Here is an 18,415-nt window from a genome sequence, read left to right as displayed (position 1 = left end):
GCTGCTCTTGATCCAGAAGGCTGGTTGCAGTTGCTTATGGTACACATTTTGCACCATAAATTACTTGTTCATTAAAACTCCAATTGAAGTCAACAGGACTTTATCATTGTTATGACATTTTAGAGCATGTTTATTTCAATCAACCTACAAATTAGATGCATATTTGTTTTCCACTCGTCTATTGCCATCATAAATTATAACTCCTAAAAGATAGCCATGTTGGTTTGTAACAGTAGAAAAGCAAAAATTACCCTGCTGCTATACAATCTGATTTTTGTAGCATGATGTTTGGTTAATTTGTTTCCAGGCATCAGCCTATAGTGTGCAAGTAATGCAATATTTAATTGTAAAAGCAAAAGAAAACACTTCTTTCACTTGTGAATTTCCATTATTCTGCTATACCACCTTGCCACCTAGAGGTTATTTAGCAGAAAAGCATGAAACGAAATGCTCTGCGTAGTGCCCGGATCTCAATTCTGTGATGAAACCAAAAGTAGATAAAGTGAATTAACAGCCTTGTGCAGAAAAGTTCTTATCCTCATTCAAAATAATAGCACATCTAGTTCAGTATTATCTACACTATTGTATTTTTCAGCCAGGCTTTCTGTGAAACACTTGAGTTCCAGGAGCATCCCTCACAAAATTTGACAACCTCCTACCTTAGGGAATTCATTTCCCCATCTTGCACTGGCCAGTCATCCCCACTTAGTACCATTTTTTCTTTTTTTTACTTTGTAAGAGGGAAAGGGGAGAGGGTTGGAATCATCACAGAATGTGACAGGGGTCCTTCAACTAAAAATGAGTTAAAACCCAGTGATCTACACAGGCTGGAAGCAGCTTTCCAGAGTTTGGTGAGGATCTTTCCAAGCCCTACCTAGAGATGCAGGGGATTCATCTTGGAACCTTTTACACACAAAGTGTGGGATCTACCACTGAACTGCAGACCTTCTGCAGAAAATAAATTGTACAGCAATTGTAAAAAGAAAGCTAGACATTTGGGTTTTGTTTTTTTCCAGTATATTCATTCTGATGCCTGGTTAAGACTTTCCTTTTCCAGCAGGCATTTAATCTTTAATTTGTTGCTCTGGTTATTAATTTTACTGCTGGCTCTTCAATTTTTTAAAAATATTTTTAATGTTTAATATTGTATTATCTTGATATTTCACTGTTTGTTTTTTACTTTATTGTTATTTTGAAGGTTTTTTTTATGATTGTAAACCATCCCTAAGGGCATTTTCCAGTTCGGTGGTATATAGATTTAAAAAATAAATAAATGAATAATAAAAGATGGAACTTGTTTTGATTTTGTCTGACACAATAAAAAATAGGCAATTAATTAGGTTACACTGTTATTTTCTGGATTAGTGGTGAATGTAGATTTGTTGGCGAGTACCAAAATATCAACTTGTTGTTGTTTATTCTCTCAGTCGCCTCCGACTCTTCGTGACTTCATGGACCAGCCCACGCCAGAGCTTCCTGTCGGCTGTTGCCACCTCCAGCTCCCCCAAGGTCGAGTCTGTCACCTCCAGAATATAAAATATCAACTAGTTTCTTTCTAAAATGTGTGTGTGTTGAACAATAATATCTTGGACTACACATAGCCATGACAGTTATTTATGAACTACTAAATACTTTCCAAAGAACTGCAGCACTTATTTCCCTTTAGTTCTTTATAATTTAACTTCTATAACTTGGAGTCCAGAATGTAAAATTTTGGAAAAGCAATGGCACCAGATATTTACTTAATTTAAAAACTATATGGCTATATCCATAAGATATATTAAATACTTGGATATATTCCGGTTAAAATTAAACAAAATATGGGAGAGAGAGAGAGAGAGAGAGAGAGAGAGCATAAATACCTGACTTGTACTTCTTTCTAATTTATTATACATTTCCTTTGGAATTTTTTAACTTTAGCACTTGGCTGAATCAAAAGGATAGGAAAACAGCTACCTCTTGTGGCACCAAGCTCCAAGTTACCATGTGAATATCCTACCTACATAATAGAAAAACTAATCTGCATGTCTTTTTCAATAAGCAGCTCATTATTATCTCAGACAGAAATTAAGTTGCATGGATGTTATCCAGATTCAAACCCCTGTGCTGAAGTACCTTGTGGAATTCTGGCACAGGAATTTCAAACGAAAGGAAGAGCAGTTGGTGGAACAAGCTGGCACTGTGTTGACTTCTCGACTTCTGAAGAGGCTTTACAGGAGTACATGGAACTGGGGTTTAAGAGTGCTTACAGACAAGGCTTTTATTATGCAATCACTCTGCCTCATCCATAGAATTGTATGGGGGATTCAGACAATGTTGTCTTCCATGTGTAACAAAAGAGAAAAGAAGTTCTCAGGTGCCTGAAATTTTTTATTTTGCCCAATACATTTCAGAAATTTACTTCCTCAGAGGCCGCTTATCTTTCTTCCGATGTATCGAAAATCCTTCCAATGTTTCTTCTGTCTTCAAATGTCTTCCATGTGTAACCAATCCCAGGTTTTCCCACATCCATCTTTTTTTCTTACCACAAAAATTTTGTTAGAGGAAATGACAAAATAGCTGCACAATGCCTTTTGATCCATAGCGCTAGGAACCATCCATCTAGAACAGATGTGGGCAATTTGTGGCTGTCCAGATGTGGTTGGACTGCAACTCCCAACAGTGAGGGATGATGGGAGTTGCAGCCCAACATCTGGAGGGCCACAAGTTGCCCACTCCTGGTCTAGAAGCACACTAAGAAGGCATTACATCTGTGCTGTAGAAACATCCCCTTCCAGTTCCTAGCTCCTTATGCCAGTGTAAAGCTGCTGAAAAGGGAGGGGTGGGTACAATGCATCGCTTCTCTCTCCATCTCCCCTCCACTTCAACGCTAGCATTAACTGCAGGTTGAAAGAAGGAATATCCATAGCAGTTTTCTATCTTCTTACTGTCTAATTTTGATGTGAACCATCTCCCTGTGACTTAGGAGGCTCCCCAGCATTAGTAACTAACTATTAGGGCTGTGCACCGCTTTGACCCGAGGCCCGAGTTGAAGTGGGCTGCTTCGGGTCACGTTGAGCCCCTTCTGAGGCGAAGCGGAAGGGGCATGAAGCGACCCAGAGCGGGTCGGGGGCTCTTCGAAGCGCTCAAGTGTGCTTCGACACCCCTTGCCCAGCCATGCTGGTGCCTTCAGGTCCTTACCTGAGCCGCCCACCTCCACCGCTGTCATTGCCACCGCTGCTTTCTCCTCGTCCTCTGCCATCGTTGCCACCATCTCCGCCTCCACTGCCGTCATCACTGCCACTATCTCCGCCTCCTCCTCCGCCATCAGGTCCTGAGGCCTGGATGCACGCCGACTTATTGCAGAGAGTCGCCATTTTTAAAATGGCAACTTCCAGGAACTTCCAGGATGTTGCCATTTTAAAAATGGCGACTCCCTGCAATAAGTCGGTGCGCGTCCAGGCCTCAGGAGCTGGTGGCGGCGATGACGGCAGCAGCGGCGAAGGCAGAGAAGGCGGCGGCAAGAAGGCGGCGGCGAAAGTGAAGAAGGCAGCGAAGGCAGTGGTGGTGAGAAGGCAGCAGCAGAGGTGGCAGCAGTGTCAGAGGAGAAGGTGGCACCAGAGGAGTCAAAGGTGGCGACGGAGGAGGAGGAAAGGTAAGGAGCTGGGGGGGTGCCCCGGGGCATCAGAGGGGGGCCTGAAGCAGGGTTTGGCATCCAAATCCCGCTTCGGGTTTGGGGCAGAGTCAGGTTGGGGCCCCCCTGAATCAGCCCGAGCTGAATTGGGCCTGCCTCCGAAGCCACAAGTGGCTTCTGAGTTGGATCGGAGAGTCCCTGCACAGCCCTCCTAACTATACTGGAAGTTATACTGCTCATGGAGTCTCACTGCCACCACTCCATTTGCTGTATTTCCTTGGCTGGGCCTGGAGCACCCTTGGTCTTTATAAATCCAAACAAAGTAAGCAGGTTCGAGGATAAGTCACCATTGCTAGGGCTGGCACAAGTCCTCCTGCTGCCTGAGGCAGGAGGTCACGCTGCCACTGCTGGGAGTGGGGGAGCGTGAGCCACTTGTCCTGATGAAGGGGGGAGAGTGTGAGCCATCTTGCGCCACTGCTGGGCGGGGGGGACGGACACATGAGCCATCACATGCTGCTGCCACGGGTGGAGCATGAATCACCATGCACTGTGCGCTGCCAGGAATGCGTGTGTGTGTTGGGAGTGCGACCTGAATGCATGCTGCTGCTATGGGGCCCACAAGCCTCATCCTCCTGCCTTTACCTCAATACCTGGCTCTGCAGTGTCCTTTTTCAGAATGAAGCATTGGAGGGAAGGTGGCCCCGGAGACTACCTGTGCTGCAGTAGGCATCTGTGGAGAGCCACGGCAGGTGCTCTCATGCTGCGGCCTTTGCTGGAGTAGGAAAGTGGTCAGCGCAGCTCTGCAAAGCAGCTGCTTATGCAGAGTGAGTCATAGGGTGGTGATGGCCGTAGCTGCTGCTCCAGAGAGCAGGAATGGCTGCTTTTCTGATGCAGCATTTCCAGCAGTAGGAGATTGGCCAGCAGGGCTCTCCAGAGCACCTCCCTGCTCTATGCTGGCAGTGGACGCACAAAATATGCTGCCTGAGGTGGGGGTTCATCCTGCCTCATGAAAGGGCCAGCTCTGACCATGGGGAAGGTCTGGAAGGAAAGAATCTCTAAAATCACACCACACGATTCAGTGAATATTTAAAATGGGGATTATTTATTATAGGGTTACAGATGGAAAACATGGATCAATATATTTTGTTGTTCAGTCGTTAAGTTATGTCCGACTCTTCGTGACCCTGTGGACCATAGCACACCAGGCCTTCCTGTCCTCCACTTTCTCCCGGAGAGTGCTCAAGTTCATATTCATTGCGGATCAATATATACCTGGGAGAAAAAGAAACAAACTTGCTACAGTCCCTACCTACATTAAGTCTAACCCTGGGGTCATTTAGAGGATAGTCCAACTATAAAGGTGTGTGACAAAAGCTCTATTCAGACATTCTAAAAAGTGTGTTGTTTAAACACACAAGGACGGGGAGTGCACTAATCCTCCCCCCTCTGTTGTCACTGTTGTCATGCTGTATGCATGATGTGGGGGCTCTCCACACAATCCGGAATGATGGATAATCTTCCAGATCCACTTCCAAAGCAATTGATAATGACACTATAGCCGAGCCTCTACAATACTGTGGATCTGAATAATATCTTATTTACTTATTTATATCTTACTCTTCTTCCAAATAGAGCAATGTACCAGATAACCATAAAAGATAAATACTGTTATGGGTTTGGGATTGGGCTCACTGACCTTTCAGGAGTCTTGTACAGCTCACTGCCTCTGATTGCAAAGAAATTCAGGATCCATTCCAACTCTGTAATGTTTGACTCTTAAGATTTCTGTAAGTAAAGCCATCACTGTCTTGCTCTGAGGGAATGCCTCTGGGACGGTGAAAAAGCCAGAATGGAATGGAACGGAACGGCCCCTCTATATTAAAAAAAGGATGCCAAAAATAGTGGCATGTGTTACAAACACTTAAGAACAATATTTTACGACTTACACTCTTGTAATATTGTATTATTATTAACCCCATAATGCCCAGAACACATCCAGAAAAGAACAGAATGGCCTGGAATGGACACTTCCGAATGAGCGAAATCAACCAGACTCACTAGTCACACATAACTCCATGACAGGGATGCAATAAGCCACAAAACGTCCACAGAAACCATGTTCCTGTGGACTTCAAACTTCACTCGCAGCCTCTCCTAGTCGGAAGTAGGGATGTACGAATCCCACTTAACAGGCTGCTGCCAGGGTCCGCTGGTGGTGGTCGGGGAGGCGATCCATCCCTCCACCCCGAAATCCTCCTATTTCAGTGGGAGGTAGGATGGCCCAAGACTGGATAGGATCAGGTGATTGGCGAAGATGACTCATCTTTATTCCTCACTAGGAGAGGGGTTGAGTGAAGTCTCTGCATGTACCAGGAAGTTAGTGTGGTAGATGCAGAGATTTCACTGCTGGAACTGGGTCAGAAAAGGAGGTAGAAAAAAGAACCAGAAAAGGAGGCTGCTGTCTATCAGAAATCTTATGGCACTATAGGTTTCCCTAGAAGTCTGATGGAGAACAGAAATCTGTTGGACTGCTAATGCTGTGCATCCTCATCTTATGCTCAGTCTGTATATATGTGTAAATAAACCTTATATCACAGAAACGCCATAGGAAAGTGAACTATGGATAACCCATAGTTTCATATGGAACTATGAAATTCCTGAAACTTCTTACCATTCAGAAATAGCCTGCAGCACGTGACAATATAATAATAAAGCTACAACAAAAAAATAATACAAGCAATAACAAACAACCCTATAAAGAGCCATCACTAAAAACAACAAAACTAATCATGGATGGACTGTTTAAATAAGGGGCAATCTAGCCACTTCACCCCCCCCCCCATAAGTCGCATGTATGGATCTCTTGCAGCGTGAATGCAAAAGCCACCTACAAGCGATCCGCACATTCCCAAACTAGCAAAGTCGTTAGAACTTGTACGAGAAGGAAATTGATCTTCTGCCAGCCCCAAAAGAACATTTGGAGGATATGCTTCGAAACTAGGTACACCCGAGCGGATCAAACAGGTGTTTGCACCAATGAATTGGTAGACATTGCACCTAACAAATAGGCGCACTCGGAGTTGCGGGTGAAGAAGGTTCATTGCCGTCACGCAGGCTTTATTCCAAGGTCTCTCGTTTGCTTAGCAGAGCCCTGGGCAAAAGATCAGCCAGAAAAGCAGAAAGGACAAAGGCTGCCGCCGCCGCCGCCGCCGCCGCCGGGGGTGGGGGGAAACTCTCCTCAAGGCACCTTCTCTTTCGCTTTCACTCCCCAGGCTAGGAGGGAGAGGAGAGGAAGCGAGGCACGAGCTGCGGCGGCGCCAGTCCTGTCGTCCACTTCGGACAGGTAAAAGGGGCCGCCCGCCCTCGAGCGCTGTTCCGCGGCTGAGGCACGGAGGCCGCGTGGCGGAGCGAGGGGGGAAGGGGGTACGGCGGCCGTGCAGGGGCGGCGGCGGCAAAGCCAAGGCCTTCGCTAACGCGGCCTTCTTCCCGCCCTCTCATGATTCCCATTTGCGACTAGCGGTGTCTTTCGCGACGCTTTATTACGCATGCGCCCTGAGGCTCCTGCACGATTGTGTCGGCGGCGACCCTCTGCCGTTCCCCACAGGGCGGTGGGCCCTGACTGGTTACGCGGGGGCCGGGGTGGCTGGGGGGTTGCGTGGCGCCGACCCTCTTCGCCAGCAGCACCCGCCTTTCCCTTCACTGTGCCTCAGGAGCAGCTGTTCACCTCTGAGGGGCGGCCTGGGATTATTATCCCCTCCCCACCTCTGGGAATGATATTGTACCGATTGCTTCGCGCGTCACAAGAAACCCGCGAACAACGGAGCTGTCGGGTGCCCGGGGGCGTCCGGTATAAGGCGCGCCAGCTGCCGAGGAGGGCCTCGTGCGCTTTCCACACGTGCACTTGGAACTGGACTCCCCTTTTACTCCCTTCTGAGCCCACAGTCGCCCACCTTCCATCCATCGCCACCAAGAAGCAGCCAGAGCCTCGGCCCAGCTAGCCCAGTAGTGTCTCTCCTCTTGACTGACAGAAGCTCTTCAAAGCCACAGGCAGAGAAATCAAATCACGCAGCGTGCGGAGAAAATGGGCAGAGAACTTTTCTTTCCTCTCCACTAATGCTAAAACCTTGGCTTGCTTAATGAAACTGACAACCAAATTAAAGTGTTTCTTAATGTAATAACAAAAACATAATTTATGAAATTTACCAACTTATATTCACTTCTTTTTGTGGTGGATGGACTGCACAACGGGACCTACCTGTATGCACTTCAGTTCCCATTAAAAGTTATATACATGATGGGAGTAGGGTACACAGATTCAAGATTGGGCCACTATGGTTATTACTTACATGCTCGGACCACCTGTGAACTGGCCAGCAACCTTTCATGAGCTATGGTCATGAAAGTATGTGTACGTTTGATGTGGAGATGCTTAAAAAAACAATGCTGGATCACCACATGCATCCCAATAGGTATAATTGCATGAGGACTATATAACACACTGACATAATGGGTTGGATCCAGATTTCCGTTGGATCAACTGTGCTGATGGAAGTAGACTTCCCAACTCCCTCCTTCCCACTGCAGCCCCTCCAGCACCCTGCAAATGCTACACAGAGAGTCAGGTGCCCCTGTATGCAGTGAGGTGAGTTGTGGGTGGGCAGGCGGGGGGGGGGGAGATTCCTCCAAATCAGGCAGAGGGACCTCTTGTGAGCAGAGCCCTTCCTCTTGTAGAAGGCAGAACTTTGATCCAACCCTCTGAAGTGGCATAGCTGGGGGAATCCCATCAGGTCAGGGTGCCCCCATCCATGCTTCAATAGACCAGAGAAGCCATCTAGTTGCATTTCCATTTCTCTCAAGGACGGGACTAGTTAGTCCTAGTGCTCTCCCTGTCACTAAATCCCTTCGCAGTAGCCCACTTCCTCATTTCCATTCATATTGATTATATTGTTTGTGGCACAGTGTATGTATGGGTCAAGTTTATGTGTTGAAAGACTGACTCAAGTTCATAACAATTACAGTGTTAATTATGATCCCAAAATGTGAGATGCAATTCTTTTGTCTTCCAGTTTCTGAATCTTTGGGGCATGGTGTAGTGACATATTTTCAAGCTTTGCTTTCATTATGGCAATATACTCCCCCCCCCCCGCCACCTTTAATTTAAGACCTGTGCTCACATTTTTATAAAATGACCTCTTGTCATTTACACTGGCATAACATCATGAGAGTTTATTGGCTTTAACTAGTTTATTGGCTTTGTTAAGTGCCTTTACTGGTTAGACCTGTGTTGCTACAGTATAAGTGCTCTCCACTTTGTAAGTCCAAAAGTGCATGGAATTCCATATTCTTGAGTTTATCTGTCTGATGGAATAGGGCCGCATCATATCACAGGTGGTAGTCAATGAGGCTAAAAAGAGGGGGGAAAGTTGTGTTTATACTGATTTAATTTACAAATATTTCATTATTAGATCTGCCACTGTGGATACCATAAAAACCTGGCATTCAAACTACTGTTTCCAGATCAAACATTTACACTGAAGATGATGGAAATGTTCTTACTGCTAGGCATTTTAAACCTTGCTACTGTATTGGGCTCTGAGACAGCCTATTCACTTGCTGGAGATGGAAGCAATCCCTTTCCTTGGAATAAAATTAGGCTTCCCAAGCATGTTGTTCCAGTTCATTATGATCTTCTTATTCATCCAAATCTCACCACTCTAACTTTTACTGGATTGACCAAAATAGAGATTACAGTAACCCAACAAACCAGTTCAATCATCCTGCACAGCAAATATCTCCAGATCACCAACGCTACTATCCAAGGAGCAATGAAAAGCAGTGATACTGATAAAGATGTGATGGTTTTAGAATATCCGCCATTTGAGCAGATTGCACTGGTGACTGCTGAACCACTGCAAATTGGCCACAACTACATTATTAGTATTGAGTACTCTGCTAATTTGTCAAACAGTTTTCATGGTTTCTATAAAAGCACATACAGAACTCCAGAAGGAGAAGTAAGGTAAGTTCTCTTTCAGAGTAATGTTTGACTGATTAGGATATGATGCTTCTTTGTTGTTGTGTTTGGACATTATTTTCATTTAAATTTGTATACATCTTTTGGATCCTCTTATATCTGTGGGCAGTATCCAATGCTGCCCATCCATAAGCAGGGCCCACCGCTGGTTCTGTTTTGTGAGTGGCCAGCCCCACTGATTCTGTTGTGCAAGCAGCAAGTCCCAAAAGCTCTGCCTTAGGTGAGCTCCACTGATCTGCCCTGTTCCTGAAACAAGCGTTTTAGCTCATTTTGGGTTGCCCTGGGAAGTGTTAAATCTCCATTGCGCAAGCTGTGAATGATGCTCGCAGAGTGGAATTGGTGGGGCTGGCTGCTTGCAGGCTGTCACCATTGGATTTTGCCCAAGGTGTTCTGAGCTTTTAGACTTTTTTTTTTTTAAATATAGCAAAGGACTAAGAGGGATTCTGCCATTCACTTTTTCTGAATAAAGAAGATTTCATGCCTTATGTTACAAATGTGCTAGGTTCCCTCCCATTCAGCTGAATCTGGTTAATGGAGTGTGTAATGGAATAAACATCCGGTTCGAATCAGACTGGAGGATGGGTTTTGGGTGGCTTTTCTGTTCTTGAGAAAAGATGCAGCTTTAATGGTGTAAATTATTGTTGGGCGCCATTTATTTATTTATTTATTTATAGAATTTATAAACTGCAACTTCATCCCAAAAATGAATCTCAGAGCAGTATACATAAAAATGTCATATACAATTGAAAACAACTTAAAATATAATGCAATAAAATTGAGAGGAATAACCATTCAACCAGCTGAAAATAAAATCATTTAAAATGCTTGGGCAACTAAAAAGAAGTTTCAGCCTAGTGCAAAAAATAATACAGTGAGCCAGGATGACTCCCTTGGGAGGGCATTCTAAAGTTGGGCCACCACCACAGAGAAGGCCCTCTGTTTTGTACATTTAGGATAATGCAGTTATCCTAAAGATGGAACACTGAGAAGGGCCTCCTGTGACTATTTTAATGCATGATCTTAATGCACAGGCAGGTTGTTCTGGGTGGAGGTGCTCCTTCTGATACTTGGGCACCTTGAACTGGGGTCTATAGTGAATTGGCAGCCGGTGTAATTCCTTCAGAACTGATGTAACATGGGTCTATCTAGGTAAACCAGTCAGAATTCTAGCAGCGGAATTTTGTACTAATTGAAGCTTCCAAGGGCAATCCCACATAAGGTTACAATAATCCAATCTAGAGATACCAAAGCATGGCTCACTATAGCCAGGCTATCCCTATCCAGGAAAGACCACAGCTGACAAACCAAAGATGGTAAAAGGTGCTCCAACCCACTGAGGCCAATTGGGCCTCTTGTGATAACACTGGATCAAAGAAAATCCCCAAGCTGTGTATCTGGTCCTTCAGGGGGAGTATGACTCCATCCAGAACAGATAATATACTAACTTCTCAGACCCACAGTGCCTCCATCTTGACAGGATTCAGCACAGTTTATTGGCTCTCATCCATCTCATTCCTGAGTCCAGAGAATAGTTCAGGATCTCCACAGCTTCAAATGTCAAGGACAAATAGCATCAGGTGACAACTGCATATTGATGGAACCTCACTCGAAAATCATGGATGACCTCACCCGGTAGCTTCATATAAGTGTTAAAAAGCATGGTAGATAAGATGGAACCTTATGGAACCCTGCAGGTGAAATATCATAGGTTTAAACAGAAATCCACACAATACTACTGTCTGAAACTGACCCTGCAGCTAGCAGCAGAACCAGTGTATCTCTCAGTGCTATCTCAAAGAACCAATCCAGCAAGATACCATGATCAGTGATATCAAAGGTTGCTGAGAGATTATGGAGAATCAACAGGGTCACACTCCCCCCGTCTCTCTCCTGATAGACCTTATCCATCAAGGCTATTTCAGTGCCAAATCCTAACTCAAACCCAGATTAAAATGGGTCTAGATAATCTGTTTCACCCAACACTGCCTGAAGTTGTGCCAGCATCACCCTGTTGAGCACCTTTCCCAAAAAGGGGATATTGTGGCTGGGTGATAGTTGTTACATTCTTCTGGGTCCAATGAGGATTTCTTAAGTAGTGGCCTCACAACTGTCTCCTTCAAGGTGGTTGAGACCACTTTCTTGCTCAGTGAGGCATTTATAATCTCCTGGACCCACCCAGTCAAACCCCTTTGGTTTGATATAAGAAGCCAAGATGGGCAAGGGTTGAGGATACAGGTAGTTGGGTGAACCTCTCTAAACACCTTGTCCATATCCTCTGGCTGCAATAACTGAAACTGATACCACAAAACCTATAAAACAGTGTTCTGGACACCTCCTCTGGAACTGTGTCAGGGCATCTCTACACCAGCCTAAGGGGATTTCTACACCAGCCTAAAATCCTGCATTTAAAACGGGGCTTTCTGTTTCCGTTTTAAATGCCAGATCACAACTGATTCACTTTACACACGCTTCCTTCTCTGTAGATGGTCATTCTCATAGTGTTATGTTTCTGTGAAGAGGCATTACACACGCTCCAGGTTCAGTGATACTTGCTCCTGGGTTTGTGCACTTTTCCCTCCCCTTGCACATTACTGGTGGATGGGACTGATGCTGACAGCCCCCGCACCGATCTCCCCGGGCCTTGCCTCCTTCTTTCTTGCTTTTGTCCAGTCCCTGCTGCTCTGCCGTTCCTCCGGTCTGCTGCCCCACCCCCCGCAGCCGCTCTGCCACTCTGCTTTGAACAGGCAGGCTGAAAATGGCGAGGAACCAAAATGGCACGAGCGGGAAGGCTGAACACCCATCAGACCTTCATCACCACCTTTGACATCATGACCACGCCCCCAACAACCACACTTAGCGCTTCATTCATGCTAGGGGAGAAATACACGGGGAGGACATGGTGCTCCGTTTGCGCATATCTGGAAAAATACCCAATTTTTTCCATTTTAGAAAAATATGGGATAGGTGGGAGGAAGTAGTGGAATAATGACTGAACAACGACGATGTCATGTCATGGACCCGCACAACTCAGTGAGTGAGCAACCATGAATGCGCAATAAACTTGAGATGTAGAGATCCCCTAAAATCCTGCATTTAAAACAGAGCTTTCTGCTTCCATTTTAATGCAGGATCACGACGACTCCCTTTTTCACGTGCTTCCTTTTCCCCGACCTCCTTCACTCTCCTCCCCATATCTGAGTCTTCCATTATCTTTCATTGATCTCGCTCCTCTTCTTGCCGCTTTACTCTTTTCACGGAGGAAACTGAAATGGAACACAATGGGGTAATTTGATAGCTCATTATCTGCGATCTTTTAAAAAACGGAACAAAGGGCATTTAGTGCAGGAGGCGCCTTGAATGATCATGGCGTCATGTAAAGAGCCTGCAAACTTCCGTGAAGGAGCAATCTCAATAAAATTGAAGGATAAAAGCTCAGTGTGAAGGAGCCCTCAGTGATGGTGTCTAGGACAGAATGAATATGAACCACTTTCCCTTCAAAGCACACAGCAGACATGTCACAGCAGGGTTTTGAGAAGGTTCCAGCAAATCCTTCTTAGTGTCTAGATCAGGGGTGAACAATATGGAGGCCACATATGGTCCATCACAGCCATTTGTGTTGCAGCAGCTGTGCCACCAAAAATGTCTGCTTGGAAACAAGATGTGTGGGGAGTGTGTGCCTCCCCAGAGCCTACCAGATAGCTCTTTTGTGGGCTGCGGGGAACACGATTCTATTGGAAAACAATATCCATGTTTGATATGGATATATCCATATCCATATGCACAGCAGTGGGGACCAAGGGCGGGCCAGACAGCTCAGCTGCATGTTGCCCTCCCTGACATAGATACTAGTGTGTAAAGGAGTATATGTAGTATCAGGCAATACTGTTTCCAAGCATTTCCTTTCCCCAGGTATTTTTTTATATAAATCTTTTCTCCTCTAAAGCATAGGAACCAGGAACCAAGGGATTTAATGAAAAAAGTATAAAAACAAATCCAATATTAAATAGGTGCTCTGGGAGCAGTTTTTCAAGATGTACATTCTAGAAAAGGCAGCTTGTGACAACACTCAAAACTAAGGCTGCAAACCTATGCACACTTACCTGGGAATGAGCTCCATCAAGTATAAAGAGACTTACTCCTAAGAAAACAAGATTGCACTGTTAATGTCGTTGGTTTTTATATTTTTTCTTGATGAAAAAAAAAGGCGATTTCTGTTGCCTTTTATTAGGTTATGACCAATGTAAATGTAATGTATTTCTTTTCTTAATTCCAGGGTGCTAGCATCAACACAGTTTGAACCAACAACTGCACGAATGGCCTTCCCTTGCTTTGATGAACCTGCATTCAAAGCTAAATTTTCTGTTAAGATCAGAAGAGAACTCAAAAATCTTGCACTATCTAATATGCCTTTAGTATGTGTATACTTTGTATATTTTGTATTGCCTAGTTCAGGAAGAGAGAATAAAAGAGAAAATTACTGGTATTAAAAAAAATCAATGATAAACTACCTCTCATAAGGGTTTGTGTTCATCCTGTGCATAACTTCGGTGGTCACATAAGAAAGGAAAGCAAAGCGTAATGACAAACTGAAAATGCAAGAAAGATCGTGAAATCTGGGTTAGTTGTATTACAAGTAGAAAGCAATTGCCAGCAATTTTAGGCTGCAATTCTATACACACTTTCCTGGCAGTAAGTCCCATTGAACTCAGTGGGCGACTTCAGACAATCAGCAGGGGAAACAATGCAACATTGGTTGTTTCCCCTGGTTGCACGACCAGGTTTACTCTAGATACCTGTGCTGCATCACCAGTTGCTGTGTATTCCAAACCTGGTGCGCAACATGGGCATAGTTCATTTTCACCCACCCTACAACCCATACTGTAAAGCGTGGGTTGTAGGATGGGTGAAAATGAACTACACCTGCACTGCACATTGGGTTCAGATGACATGGCAACCCGCGACGTGGTGTGGGTAATGAGGGTAATCCCAGTTGCTCAACCAGTGCACATGGGGGCGAGGGAAACAACTGATGCTGTGTTGTTTCTCCCACTGATCATCCAAACCTGGTTAAGGTGGCTTTCTTCTGAGTAAACATATATAAGATTGTATTGTTAGTCCGTTATTGCTTAAACATCAGTTTGCAAATTAAAAGAAGGACATAGCACTTGACCCTTACTACAGCTCTGAAAGGGGTAAAGTGTTGTGTAGCAGTAATAAATGTACTTCTAAGCTATAGGTAAATTGTAATGGAGGTGTTTTTTTTAAATTTAGGTGAAATCAGTAAACATCAAGGAAGACCTCATTGAAGATCACTTTGAGATCAGTGTAAAGATGAGTACTTATCTAGTGGCCTTCATTGTTTCTGATTTCAAATCAGTTACCAAGATGACCAGCCGTGGAATTAAGGTAAACTTTTAATATCAAATGAAGTGTTTGCATATTGATATTAAAAATTAAAAATTGTAACAGTTTCAATTCTTTAAGTCCAAATTGAAGACTAGAAAAGGAGTTTTTAAAATTATTTTAGAATTTAAATTAATTTTTCAGTAGTTGCCAAAGCCTTATTCCCATGTTACAGTACGGAAAAGGTAAGACTTGCACTGGTAGTTCTCAAACTATTAAACAACAGTTATATGGACTGTTGTCTTTTTTGCAAAATTGTTTGCATTTGTTTGTAAAATAGTGTATCAGTAATGCTTCGTTTTCTGAGCTGTTGGGATAAAAGCTGAAAATCTGTTCTATCTAGAGCAATGTTCCCCAACCTGGCACCCTACTGATGTGTTGAATGACAACTCCCATTACCCCCACCTAGCACACATGACTAATGGGATAATGGGATTTGTAGCCCAACACATTTGGAGGGTGCCTGGTTGGGAAAGGCTGGTCTAGATTATGTACTGACGGAGTACGTACAATGACCTGGTTCACGTGTAATGAGAATCCTTGGGTTGTTGGAGCTGCACAGGAGCGAGGAATGAGCCGCTCGCTTCTGCCCACTCATCACTTCCGTTTCGTTTTCTGTTTACAAAACCACCCAGGAATGCCTCATTCCTGGGTTGTGCTCCATAACATCTGAACCCTGTACCCTGGGTTGTTGAGCAAGAAATAAGTAACCCAGTGTTTTAATCCATGGTTCGTTGTTTTGTAAACAAGAAACAAAGCAGAAGCAGTGAGTGAGAGGCAGGCAGTTTTCTTGCTTGCTCCCAACCAGTGATGGGTTAAATAACACGTGGTTGATTATTATGTGTGAACCAGGCCACTGGATTGAATACAGAATTAGTCATGTTTAGAGGAGACTAATTGATTTAAGTGGGTCTACTCTAAGTATGATTAAATATGCATCCAACCTAATGACGGAAAAGACTGAGAATCCAGATAATGAGATGATGGATGATGTGCCTTTAAATTACAAATAAAGTCAATTTCTCATCCTCTGGCTCCTGCTTCAGCAGGTCCCACATCAGTCATCCTTCCCGGTTTCACTTTTATCTTCCATGTCCCATTTTCACTTTATCTTTTTTTCACAACCTTGTGAGATAGGCTTCTACTGAGATATAGCAATCCCCATGACCATCCAGTGAATGCCATGGCTGAGCACATGTTGAATCCAGTCCCTGTCCAATTCCAGCACTCTATCATCACACTCATACTTCCACAAACTGACAGAGAATTAAAAATAGTCTGTCTCATGACTAAAACTTATTTCATTTATTTCAAAAATCCATGTATCTGGAACATATCTTATTTTTACAGGTCAGTAAATGTTTGCTGTATTAAGTTGAGCTGAGTAAAATTTATTTATTGAAAACACTATTACATGCCTTTCATCAAAACTGATTCCAGGATAGTTTACAAGGTTAAAAAATACAGATACAAATAAAACCACAAATAGAATATAAATACTTTCACCTCTTTTCTATTAATAAAATGAGTTTTTTGGGTTGGTGTTTTGTTAAGTTATGATCTACCTACAATGATTAGCAACTGACTTCCACTAATTTGAATAGATCAGGACTTTGCCCTAAGAAACATATGCCGATACATTGATTTTCCCATACACAGAACACAGAAAAAACTAAATCAAATGTCATATACGTAGCTCTCAAGCTTTGCTGTCATTTCAGAGAAACTGAACAAATCTTAACCCTTCTTATGGTGGCATATAGAATTCATCCATACTTGTGATTTTTAGGTTTCAATATATGCTGTACCAGACAAGATCAACCAAGCAGATTATGCCTTGGATGCAGCAGTAAAACTATTAGACTTCTATGAGGAATATTTTAGCATTCCATATCCTTTGCCTAAACAAGGTATTTATTATTCTGTGTTAACTTAAATATTAAAAAGTACATTAACCAAATAATTTAGTTCTATGAACCAGGTTCAAGATTTTGATGTTAAAACCCACAGAAGTTACGTTCAAAGGCAAAAAAGGGTGCTATTTTTAATACATTTGTATATGTACAAAATAGCTTCCTACTATTGCCCAGAATTCTCTTCTGTTCCTGCATGTATTTTTGTGATTTGAAGCATCACTTCAGAACAATGGATTTGAGTTTTACAAATTTGAGTTGATGCAGAGGGCCTCTCCAAGCTTAAGTTAAAAAAAAAGCATGATAGTTGCCCAGATGAGGTGAATCTAGATATGGAGATTAGTTCATGGAAACAAACGTCTATGGATGTAGCACTTGCTGGAACAGGAACCACAGGCAGAAATTGCATGCACATTCAAATGCGTGCCCAAATGTATATATCATCTATCTGCACTATGTTACTTTCAGTTGGATGTGCTTTTGGATGTACATATTTATCCACAAGCCTGTGCAACTGTTTGTGTAACTGTATACAATTAAATGCCTTCATGGATCACATCATTGTTGCGGCGAAGGGGCTTGTGTAACTCAGTGAAGCCATAAGCTGTGCCGTGCAGGGCCACCCAAGATGGACAGGTCATGGTGGAGAGTTCTGACAAAATGTGGTCCACTGGAGGAGGAAATGGCAACCCACTCCAGTATTCTTGCCAAGAAAACCCCATGGAACGTATCACAAGGCTAAAAGATATGACGCCGGAAGATGAGCCCCTCAGGTGGGAAGGTGTCCAATATACTACTGGGGAAGAGCAGAGGGTATTTCCAAGTAGCGCCAGAAAGAGGGAAGCGGCTGGGCCAAAGCCGAAAGGACACTCAGCTGTGGATGTGTCTGGTGGTGAAAAGAAAATCCGATGCTGTAAAGAACAATATTGTTTTAGGAACCTGGAATGTAAGATCAATGAATCAAGGTAAGCTGGAGGTGGTCAAACATGAGATAGCAAGATTGAACATCGACATCTTGGGAATCAGCGAACTAAAATGGACAAGCATGGGCGAATTTAATTCAGGTGACCATTATATCTACTACTGTGGGCAAGAATCCCTTAGAAGAAATGGAGTAGCACTCATAGTCAATAAAGGGGTGGGAAAGGCAGTACTGGGGTATAATCTCAAAATCGACAGAATGATCTCAGTACAAATCCAAGGCAAACCATTCAACATCACAGTAATTCAAGTCTATGCCCCAACCACTGATGCCGAAGAAGCTGAGGTTGATCGGTTCTATGAAGACCTACAACACCTTCTAAAACTAACACCAAAAAAAGATGTCCTTTTCATCATAGGGGATTGGAATGCTAAAGTAGGAAGTCAAGAAATCACCGGGATAACAGGCAAGCATGGCCTTGGTGTACAAAATGAAGCAGGACAAAGGCTAATAGAGTTTTGCCAAGAGAA

At 43.7% G+C, this 18,415-nt stretch overlaps 1 protein-coding gene and 1 long non-coding RNA gene across 4 annotated transcripts in view; one reads left to right on the top strand and one right to left on the bottom strand.

The window, feature by feature from the left end:
- Positions 1–4,689: 4,689 nt before the first annotated feature.
- LOC146352306 (uncharacterized) lies at positions 4,690–7,001 on the bottom strand. The gene is made up of 3 exons (XR_014787668.1): positions 6,671–7,001; positions 5,310–5,486; positions 4,690–4,885 (listed from the first exon to the last, which is right to left on the bottom strand). It is a non-coding gene; the product is annotated as an uncharacterized LOC146352306 (long non-coding RNA).
- The window catches only part of ERAP1 (endoplasmic reticulum aminopeptidase 1), a 36,594-nt gene continuing 25,062 nt past the window's right edge, over positions 6,884–18,415 (top strand). For 2 of the 3 annotated variants that reach the window (XM_084833704.1, XM_084833702.1), the window contains exons 1-5: positions 6,884–6,956; positions 9,079–9,632; positions 13,921–14,059; positions 14,919–15,053; positions 16,840–16,960. In XM_084833704.1, the coding sequence (XP_084689830.1) occupies positions 9,151–9,632; positions 13,921–14,059; positions 14,919–15,053; positions 16,840–16,960 (877 nt within the window). In that variant the 5' untranslated portion in view covers positions 6,884–6,956; positions 9,079–9,150. Of the gene's footprint in view, positions 6,957–7,323; positions 9,633–13,920; positions 14,060–14,918; positions 15,054–16,839; positions 16,961–18,415 lie in introns of all 3 variants that reach the window. The other variant, XM_084833703.1, reaches the window with a different exon arrangement.

This window comes from Heloderma suspectum, chromosome 2 (assembly GCF_057233095.1).
Source record: "Heloderma suspectum isolate Gila_16-S chromosome 2, 16-S_ref, whole genome shotgun sequence".
NCBI lineage: Eukaryota > Metazoa > Chordata > Lepidosauria > Squamata > Helodermatidae > Heloderma > Heloderma suspectum.
This window is presented reverse-complemented; position numbering and strand designations above follow the sequence as displayed.